The following is a 12,124-nucleotide window of genomic DNA, read 5'->3' as shown; positions in this document are numbered from 1 at the left end:
GCCAATCCATCCTGCACGCAGGTGAGTTGACTCCTTCTCCCCTCAGTCCCTCGCTGCAGTGATCCTGTTGCCAGCAGGAATCACTGTAACATAAAAAACCTAGCTAAACTTTCTCTAAGCAGCTCTTTAGGAGAGCCACCTAGATTGCACCCTTCTCGGCCGGGCACAAAAATCTAACTGGAGTCTGGAGGAGGGTCATAGGGGGAGGAGCCAGTGCACACCACCTGATCGGAAAAGCTTTACTTTTTGTGCCCTGTCTCCTGCGGAGCCGCTATTCCCCATGGTCCTTTCAGGAACCCCAGCATCCACTAGGACGATAGAGAAAAAAAGTCGACCTAATGACCATGTCGACCAATAGTGGTCGACCTAATGACTAAGTCTTGTTGACCTAATGACTGTAAGCCTCTGTTTCCCACCACTGCAACCTGGTCCACAAAAGTCTCCTGCTCGTAGTAACACTCCCACTCTCCTCCTGTCCTGGATGTCCATCACGCTACCCTGGAACACAGAACATTTACAGCAGGGTTCCATCTGGCCTGACTACCACAGTTTCGGTTTGGCTTAGAAAATGCATTTTATACAAATATTGTGCTTTTGCTTGTGCGTTATATCCTTCTATGTAACACGCAACATATTCATACACAGCGTCACCAAACTGAAAGACAGAAGGCTGGGTTTGATGAAAGTTTATTTTTTTTTGGGTATTTCATTTTTTTTTATATATTAAAAACAGTATAAATTATTATGTTACAGTATGTACACTATTTACATAGCTTAATAGTAAGGTCAGCTCGGGGTCTGCCTCACATACAGTCCATCTCTAATCAGCTGCTCTGTAATTTCATCAGCCACACCGCCCATCCTTAAGGTGCGGAGAGTTGTCAACAAGACATTGACGTCGTAGGGATATTCCTGCCGCCATTTGTCCAACATTTCGTAGCACTGCTCATAGGTGTTCCCGGGATGGTTTTGTTTAGCAAATTCAATTGTGTTCGGAGGCAATTCCAGATTTCGCATGAACTTTTCAAACATATTAATGGGAACCTTGTCCACAAAGATGTCCAATGACTTGATGGTAACTGTAAGGTGAAGAGAGAAGAATGGAGGTCAGGTGCCAGTGTTACTGAATTGTCACATCAGTGCATAGTGGCCAATTCATCTCTTGTCTAACCACTTTATTTATACATTACTATTAGGGCAAACCAGTGTTTATAACAATCATGCAAATCTACCTCTATGTCTGTCTGTTTTTACCCAGTTTTGTTCTATAACTGTTGTTCTAATTGTAAAGCACAACGGAATATGCTGCGCTATATAAGAAACTGCTAATAAATAATAATAAATAAATCTGAGGACATGACAGATCAGCCCTGCGCCGTCTAGGCATAAACGATCTCTGCATATACTTATAAATGCCATCATTAGGGCGTCGTTATTTCACTGCCTTGTGTCTTACGCCTACTACAGGGCTACAGTACGTAACCTCAGAAAACTACTTTGCCTACGACACATTCTATGTAACAGATTACACAGAAACGGTCGGATGCTGGGCCTTGCGGGATTCTTATCCTAAGTCACATGTGTGCAAACGCTGTAAGCCCGCATCACTGCAGGAATATCAGGCCCACCTGGGTATGTAGCAGAATAGTGCGTTACACAGCCCATCCTATATTGAGAGCACCAGTTCCAAAGTATGCTAACAAAGGTGATCTAGGAATGCTCTCCTGCTATAAATTCACTGAGTACAGAAAAGAGAGACCACAGATCTCATGACACTTAGGGTGAGGATACGATATACCCAAAGTAGTTGTGGTGCTGTGAGACAATGATTGGGCCTGGTGAGGCCGATGCTCAGAATCCCAACAGCGGAACCCTGCCAGTCACAATGCATACAGATCCCAGTGAGTATTCCAACCCTAACCATCCTCTCCCGCAGCCTAATCCTAACCATCCTCTCCCGCAGCCTAATCCTAACCATCCTCTCCCGCAGCCTAATCCTAATCATCCTCTCCCGCAGCCTAATCCTAACCATCCTCTCCCGCAGCCTAATCCTAACCATCCTCTCCCGCAGCCTAATCCTAACCATCCTCTCCCGCAGCCTAATCCTAACCATCCTCTCCCGCAGCCTAATCCTAACCATCCTCTCCCGCAGCCTAATCCTAATCATCCTCTCCCGCAGCCTAATCCTAACCATCCTCTCCTGCAGCCTAATCCTAACCATTCTCTCCCGCAGCCTAATCCTAACCATCCTCTCCCGCAGCCTAATCCTAACCATCCTCTCCCGCAGCCTAATCCTAACCATCCTCTCCCGCAGCCTAATCCTAATCATCCTCTCCCGCAGCCTAATCCTAACCATCCTCTCCTGCAGCCTAATCCTAACCATCCTCTCCCGCAGCCTAATCCTAACCATCCTCTCCCGCAGCCTAATCCTAACCATCCTCTCCCGCAGCCTAATCCTAATCATCCTCTCCCGCAGCCTAATCCTAACCATCCTCTCCCGCAGCCTAATCCTAACCATCCTCTCCCGCAGCCTAATCCTAACCCTCCCCCTAGCGGATAACCCTAAATATAACCCTAACTCACCGCCAGGATCCGTTCGCATTGTGACCATCAGGATCCTGACTGTCGGGACCCTGAGTACATCCCCACTTCTATTACATGCAGTTACACCTTCCACACACATTCATTTGTTCCTCAGAATGAAGGTGTTCACAAAAACAAGTAGAATGAACGGCAACCTTGTGAGATCAAATAGAGTGTTTCTAAAAGCAGATTGTACCACGCACACCACAAAGCAAGCGCAGTCCGCTGTGTGCATTCTCCTACGGTTACGTGACAGCACAGAGTACCACACAGTTTTAAATAGTCACCATAGGGATCAGCGAACCCTAGGAACCCCTACATTCCACATGCTTATTACACACATTCCCTGCAATGCCACTAAAACGATCACTTTTACACACAGAGCGCACAAGTGGGACGAGATGCTTAATGGTCATTCCACTTACTCTGTTCCCTCTGTTTAGCATCCCTGAAGACCAGTTTGGTGTCTGTATGCAAGAGATTGACATCTTCTGCCGTATCTCCAGGCTTGCAGCAGCAACTCGTAGTTAACATCTGTGTACACGAAACATTTAGTGTGCACAAACTCATATATGATTAGTCTCGGGAAATACAAGTGATAGGAAGACGGTTTTTATTGTGTTTACTATTAAATATTTCTATAAAGCACAATAAAAAGATTTATGGGTAATCTGGTGCACTGACAAGAATGATGTAAACCAGTTACATTCACTGTCTAAACGGACAGATTACCTTTGGGCATCACTCCATTTTACTTGTGTATACTAAACTGTTTTTCTCCTAACATAACATGCAGTTACATTATAAAGTGTTTTTGGTAAAAAAAAACAAAAAAAACACAGAATAAAGACGTGTGCAGTAAATAGGAATCTTACCTTTGACCATCGTTTGCATTCTAGAAAAAGAAAAGAAAAAGACAGTGAGAACTAAGCAGAGCTCCATTACCTTGTCCTACCAGAAAACATGAAAAACATGACTATTAACACTATCTACCAGGAGACATGAAGAACATGGCTCTATTAACACTATCTACCAGGAGACATGAAGAACATGGCTCTATTAACACTATCTACCAGGAGACATGAAGAACATGGCTCTATTAATTTACCATCTATAAAATGCCGTACAGACCATGGCTCTAATAACCCCTCTCCTGCCATGAGTAAGACTTCACAAAGCCCTCTCGTTCCCCGAGACCCACAGACGATGGGCTTGATTCTGAATCATGTTTGAATTTGTGTCTGTCGCAACAGCCTAGGGATTACGATATGCGAATATAGCCTCTGTCAGTCTAGTGGGAACTGCTTCATCTGGTGGAGGAGACAGCACACTCCCCATCCCGACGTTCCATCACTGCTCTCTCCTGGCCACTAACGCAAGGCCCTCCCATAGTGCGAATCCCCGGGCTTGAGGCTGCCTAACTCACAGATGTCCTGTTTCCCAGCTGACACCCTCTGGGGAAAGAAGTCCGATCACTGCCCATATCCAGTGGGGGGGATAGTACTGCTGAGCTATAGCTACCAGCATTACAATCCCTCCTATAGTGGGAGTCACTAGTTTGGTGTATCCACATTCCACCGTCTCACCTTTTTGGTGAGGTTATAGGACCAGCCAGGGAATAATTATAGTCTGTGCTGTAAAGTAAGACTGATACAGTAGGAGCTGTCCATGGTTCAGCTACCTGCTATATACAGTATACTAGGAAAACTACTGTCCTCTAAATCCTAGTAGAAAAAATAAGAATTTACTCACCGATAATTCTATTTCTCATAGTCCGTAGTGGATGCTGGGAACTCCGTAAGGACCATGGGGAATAGCGGCTCCGCAGGAGACTGGGCACAAAAAGTAAAAGCTTTAGACTAGCTGGTGTGCACTGGCTCCTCCCCCTATGACCCTCCTCCAAGCCTCAGTTAAGATACTGTGCCCGGACGAGCGTACATAATAAGGAAGGATCTTGAATCCCGGGTAAGACTCATACCAGCCACACCAATCACACCGTACAACTCGTGATCTGAACCCAGTTAACAGTATGATAACCGTAGGAGCCTCTGAAAAGATGGCTTCCAACAATAAACAACCCGATTTGTTTGTAACAATAACTATATACAAGTATTGCAGACAATCCGCACTTGGGATGGGCGCCCAGCATCCACTACGGACTATGAGAAATAGAATTATCGGTAAGTAAATTCTTATTTTCTCTGACGTCCTAGTGGATGCTGGGAACTCCCTAAGGACCATGGGGATTATACCAAAGCTCCCAAACGGGCGGGAGAGTGCGGATGACTCTGCAGCACCGAATGAGAGAACTCCAGGTCCTCCTCAGCCAGGGTATCAAATTTGTAGAATTTAGCAAACGTGTTTGCCCCTGACCAAGTAGCTGCTCGGCAAAGTTGTAAAGCCGAGACCCCTCGGGCAGCCGCCCAAGATGAGCCCACCTTCCTTGTGGAATGGGCTTTTACAGATTTTGGCTGTGGCAGGCCTGCCACAGAATGTGCAAGTTGAATTGTACTACAAATCCAACGAGCAATCGTCTGCTTAGAAGCAGGAGCACCCAGCTTGTTGGGTGCATACAGGATAAACAGCGAGTCAGATTTTCTGACTCCAGCCGTCCTGGAAACATATATTTTCAGGGCCCTGACTACGTCCAGCAACTTGGAGTCCTCCAAGTCCCTAGTAGCCACAGGTACCACAATAGGTTGATTCATGTGAAACGCTGAAACCACCTTAGGGAGAAATTGAGGACGAGTCCTCAATTCCGCCCTATCCGAATGAAATATCAGGTAAGGGCTTTTATAGGATAAAGCCGCCAATTCTGATACGCGCCTGGCTGAAGCCAGGGCCAACAGCATTACCACTTTCCATGTGAGATATTCCAAATCCACTGTGGCAAGTGGTTCAAACCAATGTGATTTTAGGAACCCTAAAACTACATTGAGATCCCAAGGTGCCACTGGAGGCACAAAAGGAGGCTGTATATGCAGTACCCCTTTGACAAACGTCTGAACTTCAGGCACTGAAGCCAGTTCTTTCTGGAAGAAGATCGACAGGGCCGAAATTTGAACCTTAATGGATCCTAATTTTAGGCCCATAGACAATCCTGCTTGCAGGAAATGTAGGAAACGACCCAGTTGAAATTCCTCCGTAGGGGCCTTCTTGGCCTCACACCACGCAACATATTTTCGCCAAATGCGAAGATAATGTTTTGCAGTTACATCCTTCCTGGCCTTGATCAGGGTAGGGATGACTTCATCTGGAATGCCTTTTTCCTTCAGGATCCGGCGTTCAACCGCCATGCCGTCAAACGCAGCCGCGGTAAGTCTTGGAACAGACAAGGTCCCTGCTGGAGCAGGTCCTTCCTTAGAGGTAGAGGCCACGGGTCCTCCGTGAGCATCTCTTGCAGCTCCGGGTACCAAGTTCTTCTTGGCCAATCCGGAGCCACGAGTATCGTTCTTACTCCTCTCCTTCTTATGATTCTCAGTACTTTTGGTATGAGAGGAAGAGGAGGGAACACATATACCGACTGGAACACCCACGGAGTTACCAGAGCGTCCACCGCTATTGCCTGAGGGTCCCTTGACCTGGCGCAATATCTGTCCAGTTTCTTGTTGAGACGGGACGCCATCATGTCCACCTTTGGTTTTTCCCAACGGTTTACAATCACTTGGAAGACTTCTGGATGAAGTCCCCACTCCCCCGGGTGGAGGTCGTGTCTGCTGAGGAAGTCTGCTTCCCAGTTGTCCACTCCCGGAATGAACACTGCTGACAGTGCTATCACATGATTTTCCGCCCAGCGGAGAATCCTTGCAGCTTCTGCCATTGCCCTCCTGCTTCTTGTGCCGCCCTGTCTGTTTACGTGGGCGACCGCCGTGATGTTGTCCGACTGGATCAATACCGGTTGACCCTGAAGCAGAGGCCTTGCTTGACTTAGGGCATTGTAAATGGCCCTTAGCTCTAGGATATTTATGTGAAGAGACGTTTCCATGCTTGACCACAAGCCCTGGAAATTTCTTCCCTGTGTGACTGCTCCCCAGCCTCTCAGGCTGGCATCCGTGGTTACCAGCATCCAATCCTGAATGCCGAATCTGCGGCCCTCTAGAAGATGAGCCTTCTGTAACCACCACAGGAGAGATACCCTTGTCCTTGGAGATAGGGTTATCCGCTGATGCATCTGAAGATGCGATCCGGACCATTTGTCCAGCAGATCCCACTGAAAAGTTTTTGCATGGAATCTTCCGAATGGAATCGCTTCGTAAGAAGCCACCATTTTTCCCAGGACTCTCGTGCACTGATGCACTGACACTTGTCCTGGTTTTAGGAGGTTCCTGACTAGCTCGGATAACTCCCTGGCCTTCTCCTCCGGGAAAAAAGACCTTTTTCTGGACTGTGTCCAGAATCATCCCTAGGAACAGTAGACGTGTTGTTGGAATCAGCTGTGATTTTGGGATATTTAGAATCCACCCGTGCTGACGTAGCACTACCTGAGATAGTGCTACTCCGACCTCTAACTGTTCCCTGGACCTTGCCCTTATCAGGAGATCGTCCAAGTAAGGGATAATTAATACGCCTTTTCTTCGAAGAAGAATCATCATTTCGGCCATTACCTTGGTAAAGACCCGTGGTGCCGTGGACAATCCAAACGGCAGCGTCTGAAACTGATAATGACAGTTTTGTATCACAAACCTGAGGTACCCTTGGTGAGAAGGGTAGATTGGGACATGGAGATAAGCATCCTTGATGTCTAGAGATACCATATAGTCCCCTTCTTCGAGGTTCGCTATCACTGCTCTGAGTGACTCCATCTTGAATTTGAACCTTTTTATGTAAGTGTTCAAAGATTTTAGATTTAAAATTGGTCTCACCGAGCCGTCCGGCTTCGGTACCACAAACAGCGTGGAATAATACCCCTTTCCCTGTTGTAGGAGGGGTACCTTGATTATCACCTGCTGGGAATACAGCTTGTGAATAGCTTCCAATACTGCCTCCCTGTCGGAGGGAGACGTTGGTAGAGCAGACTTCAGGAACCGGCGAGGGGGAGACGTCTCGAATTCCAATTTGTATCCCTGTGATACTACCTGCAGGATCCAGGGGTCCACTTGCGAGTGAGCCCACTGCGCGCTGAAATTCTTGAGACGGCCCCCCACCGTGCCCGAGTCTGCTTGCAGAGCCCCAGCGTCATGCTGAGGACTTGGCAGAAGCGGGGGAGGGCTTCTGCTCCTGGGAAGAGGCTGCATGGTGCAGTCTTTTTCCCCTTCCTCTGCCCCGGGGCAGGAACGAGCGGCCTTTTTCCCTCTTGCCCTTATAGGGACAAAAGGACTGGGTTTGGAAAGACGGTGTCTTTTTCTGCTGAGAGGTGACCTGGGGTAAAAAGGTGGATTTTCCAGCCGTTGCTGTGGCCACCAGGTCCGATAGACCGACCCCAAATAACTCCTCCCCTTTATACGGCAATACTTCCATATGTCGTTTGGAATCCGCATCACCTGACCACTGTCGCGTCCATAACGTTCTTCTGGCAGAAATGGACATCGCACTTACTCTAGATGCCAGGGTGCAAATATCCCTCTGTGCATCTCGCATATATAGTAATGCATCCTTTAAATGCTCTATAGTTAATAATATACTGTCCCTATCCAGGGTATCAATATTTTCAGTCAGGGAATCCGACCAAGCCACTCCAGCGCTGCACATCCAGGCTGAGGCGATCGCTGGTCGCAGTATAACACCGGTATGTGTGTATATACCTTTTAAGATATTTTCCAGCCTTCTATCAGCTGGTTCCTTGAGAGCGGCCGTATCAGGAGACGGTAACGCCACTTGTTTTGATAAGCGTGTGAGCGCCTTATCTACCCTAGGGGGTGTTTCCCAACGTGCCCTAACCTCTGGCGGGAAAGGGTATAGTGCCAATAATTTATTAGAAATCAGCAGTTTTTTATCGGGGGAAACCCACGCTTTATCACACACCTCATTTAATTCATCTGACTCAGGAAAAACCACTGGTAGTTTTTTCACACCCCACATAATACCCTTTTTTGTGGTACTTGTAGTGTCAGAAATGTTCAATGCCTCCTTCATTGCCGTGATCATGTAACGTGTGGCCCTACTGGACATTACGTTTGTCTCGTCACCGTCGACACTGGATTCAGTATCCGTGTCAGGGTCTGCGTCGACCATCTGAGGTAACGGGCGTTTTAGCGCCCCTGACGGTGTCTGAGACGCCTGAACAGGCACTAATTGATTTGTCGGCTGTCTTTTGTATATATATATGTCGTCAACAGTTTTTTGCAAAGTGCTGACATTGTCACGTAATTCTTTAATTACCACCATCCAGTCAGGTGTCGACTCCCTAGGGGGTGACATCACTAACACAGGCAATTGCTCTGCTTCCACATCATTTTCCTCCTCATACATGTCAACACAATCGTACCGACACCCAGCACACACACAGGGAATGCTCTGATAGAGGACAGGACCCCACTAGCCCTTTGGGGAGACAGAGGGAGAGTTTGCCAGCACACACCAGAGCGCTATATATATACAGGGATAACCTTATATAAGTGTTACTCCCTGTTATAGCTGCTGTATTTATATATTAGCTGCCAATAGTGCCCCCCTCTCTGTTTTACCCTGTTTCTGTAGTGCAGGACTGCAGGGGAGAGTCAGGGAGCCGTCCTTCCAGCGGAGCTGTGAAAGAAAATGGCGCTTGTGTGCTGAGGAGAAAGGCTCCGCCCCCTTCACGGCGGCCTTTTCTCCCGCTTTTTTCAGGAAACTGGCAGGGGATAAATGCATCCATATAGCCCAGGAGCTATATGTGATGCATTTTTTTTAGCCATATAAGGTTTACATATCGTTTTTATTGCGTCTCAGGGCGCTCCCCCCCAGCGCCCTGCACCCTCAGTGACCGGAGTGTGAAGTGTGCTGAGAGCAATGGCGCACAGCTGCAGTGCTGTGCGCTACCTTATTTGAAGACAGGAACGTCTTCTGCCGCCGCTTTCTCCGGACCTCTTCGCTCTTCTGGCTCTGTAAGGGGGCCGGCGGCGCGGCTCCGGGACCCATCCAGGCTGAACCTGTGATCGTCCCTCTGGAGCTAATGTCCAGTAGCCAAGAAGCCCAATCCACTCTGCAGTCAGGTGAGTTCGCTTCTTCTCCCCTTAGTCCCATGATGCAGTGAGCCTGTTGCCAGCAGGACTCACTGAAAATAAAAAACCTATTTAAACTTTTACTTCTAAGCAGCTCAGGAGAGCCACCTAGCTTGCACCCTTCTCGTTCGGGCACAAAAATCTAACAGAGGCTTGGAGGAGGGTCATAGGGGGAGGAGCCAGTGCACACCAGCTAGTCTAAAGCTTTTACTTTTTGTGCCCAGTCTCCTGCGGAGCCGCTATTCCCCATGGTCCTTACGGAGTTCCCAGCATCCACTAGGACGTCAGAGAAACAGGTGATAGAACACCAGCAATTTTATGCTTAGATCTAATTGCTTTTATTCAACTGTATTGCAAAAGGTGTAAAACTGACTGTGCATAGACTCCTTGCTAATTACGCTAAAGTGAAAGACGCTATTACAGAGACTTTAGGTAATGCACAAGTCGGAGAGTCAGATAGTGGATGATCATACTGAGTATCTCAGACTGTAATTACCTAGGGAATTGTAAAATGACATCAATTACAGATCAGCAACCGTTGGACAGTAATGATACTCAAGCTTCAGATGAGTTTAGAAGCACAAGTTTGCATCATTCAAGAAAGGCCATCTATCCTGAATTTCTTCGGAAGCTATAAATGTATAGTAAGTCAGGAACTCATAACATAGAAACTGGCAATAACCATATAGACAAATTTTTCAGATCCATGCGACCAAAACTTTCAAATGAAGTGCATCAAAGATGCAGCTGCATAGATATTACTTATATAACTAAGTGTGGAAGTGTCTTATGCATTAGAATGTATATGCTGTAGATATACTAGTAAGATAGAGGGTGTGTGAATGGGTAGGGGTGTGCGAGTGGGCATCAGGAGCGATATGGGGGTTGTAGGGTTGTGTGAGTGGGTGGGGGTGCGTGAGTGGGCAGCAAGTGGGATATGGGGTGGTAGGATGTGTGAGTGGATAGGGGTTAGTGAGTGGGCAGCGGGAGGGATACAAGGGTGGTAGAGTGTGTGAGTGGGTAGGGCTGTGTGAGTGGTTGGGGGTGTGTGAGTGGGCAGTGGGAGGGATACAGGGGTGGTAGAGTGTGTGAGTGGGTAGGGGTGCATGAGTGAGTGGGCAGCGGGAGGGATACAGAGGTGGTAGAGTGTGTGAGTGGGTAGGGTTATGTGAGTGGTTGGGAGGGGGTGAGTGGGCAGTGGGAGGGATACAGAGGTGGTAGAGTGTTTGAGTGGGTAGGTGTGCATGAGTGGGCAGCGGGAGGGATACAGGGGTGGTAGAGTGTGTGAGTGGAAAGCGGGAGAGATATGGGGTGGTAGAGTGTGTGAGTGGGTAGGGTTGTGTGAGTGGAAAGCGGGAGAGATATGTGGTGGTAGAGTGTGTGAGTGGGTACGGGTGCGTGAGTGAGTGGGCAGCAGGAGTGATACAGGGGTGGTAATGAGCTTTGAGCTATTATACCTTGGATAGTGAGGTAAACTAACATTATTACTTTTGGTTAGATAAGTGACTCACTTCACACAAAAAAGTCTCAGGCATTATAGTAAAGGTTATACAGGTATAGGCGTTCAGGAGGAGATTTACATAATACATTATTATTATTATTATTATGCGTTACAAAAAATGGCATAGAAGTATTGCTTTAATGTGTCAATTGTCTATTGTTACACGCAGTCTGTTCATATTCTGAGTTGCTCATCTTTAATAACGATATTCTAACATCCTTGTCAACTACAGCGTAATACACCTGGCATGTGCAGTATAAGTAGCTCAATATAAAGGCTTCAGGAGAGAGGTAAAGGTTTTCTATCTTACATCCACCCCAATTCTTCCACTTCACATCTTCTGTGAAGACGACTCAGGTGGAGGCACCAATTACTTCCATAGCCACTGAGAGGAACGTGTTGTTAGTCATTCAGAAGAGATCGCTCTTGGAGGTAAGCCACTGTTACATGCATGAGATGTCCTGCCCCATGGTCGCACTACCCACTGTGTTTTTGCTTTCATGTTTCAGCTGTTATTATTAGTATTTGGACATGCACCAGCCCCGTGCTCAGTGCAAGAGACCTGCTGAAACAACTGCCCCGGCTGCACCCCAGCACATAACTGTACTGCACGCCCATGACACCCGGCCGCTCCATGCTTCCCGATACTCACCCCTCAGTAGCTGCCCAAAAATGTCTACTGCACATCGCACAAGATGTGACACGGACGCACCTCCTTTCTTCTTCAGATGCATTGTGCGGAGCATGTGAACACCATGGGGTAAATTTACTAAGATGGGAGTTCTATTTAAGATGGGATGTTGCCAATAGCAACCAATCAAATTCTACTTCTCATTTATCTAGCACCTTCTAGAAGATAATACCTGGAATCTGATTGGTTGCTATGGGCAACATCCCATCTTAA

The 12,124-nt window shown here is 47.4% G+C and overlaps 1 protein-coding gene across 1 annotated transcript in view; it reads right to left on the bottom strand.

Annotated features, from left to right (window-relative positions):
* Positions 1–671: 671 nt before the first annotated feature.
* The window catches only part of LOC134936635 (tumor necrosis factor receptor superfamily member 10A-like), a 68,748-nt gene continuing 57,295 nt past the window's right edge, over positions 672–12,124 (bottom strand). The window contains exons 7-9 of the mRNA XM_063931773.1: positions 3,459–3,478; positions 3,009–3,117; positions 672–1,079 (exon numbers count right to left, since the gene is read on the bottom strand). Coding sequence (XP_063787843.1) covers positions 787–1,079; positions 3,009–3,117; positions 3,459–3,478 — 422 coding nt within the window. The 3' untranslated portion in view covers positions 672–786. The remainder of the gene's footprint in view (positions 1,080–3,008; positions 3,118–3,458; positions 3,479–12,124) is intronic.

This window comes from Pseudophryne corroboree, chromosome 6 (genome assembly GCF_028390025.1).
Source record: "Pseudophryne corroboree isolate aPseCor3 chromosome 6, aPseCor3.hap2, whole genome shotgun sequence".
Classification (NCBI taxonomy): domain Eukaryota; kingdom Metazoa; phylum Chordata; class Amphibia; order Anura; family Myobatrachidae; genus Pseudophryne; species Pseudophryne corroboree.
The sequence above is the reverse complement of the archived record's forward strand: the minus strand, read 5'-3'. Positions and strand labels throughout refer to the sequence as shown.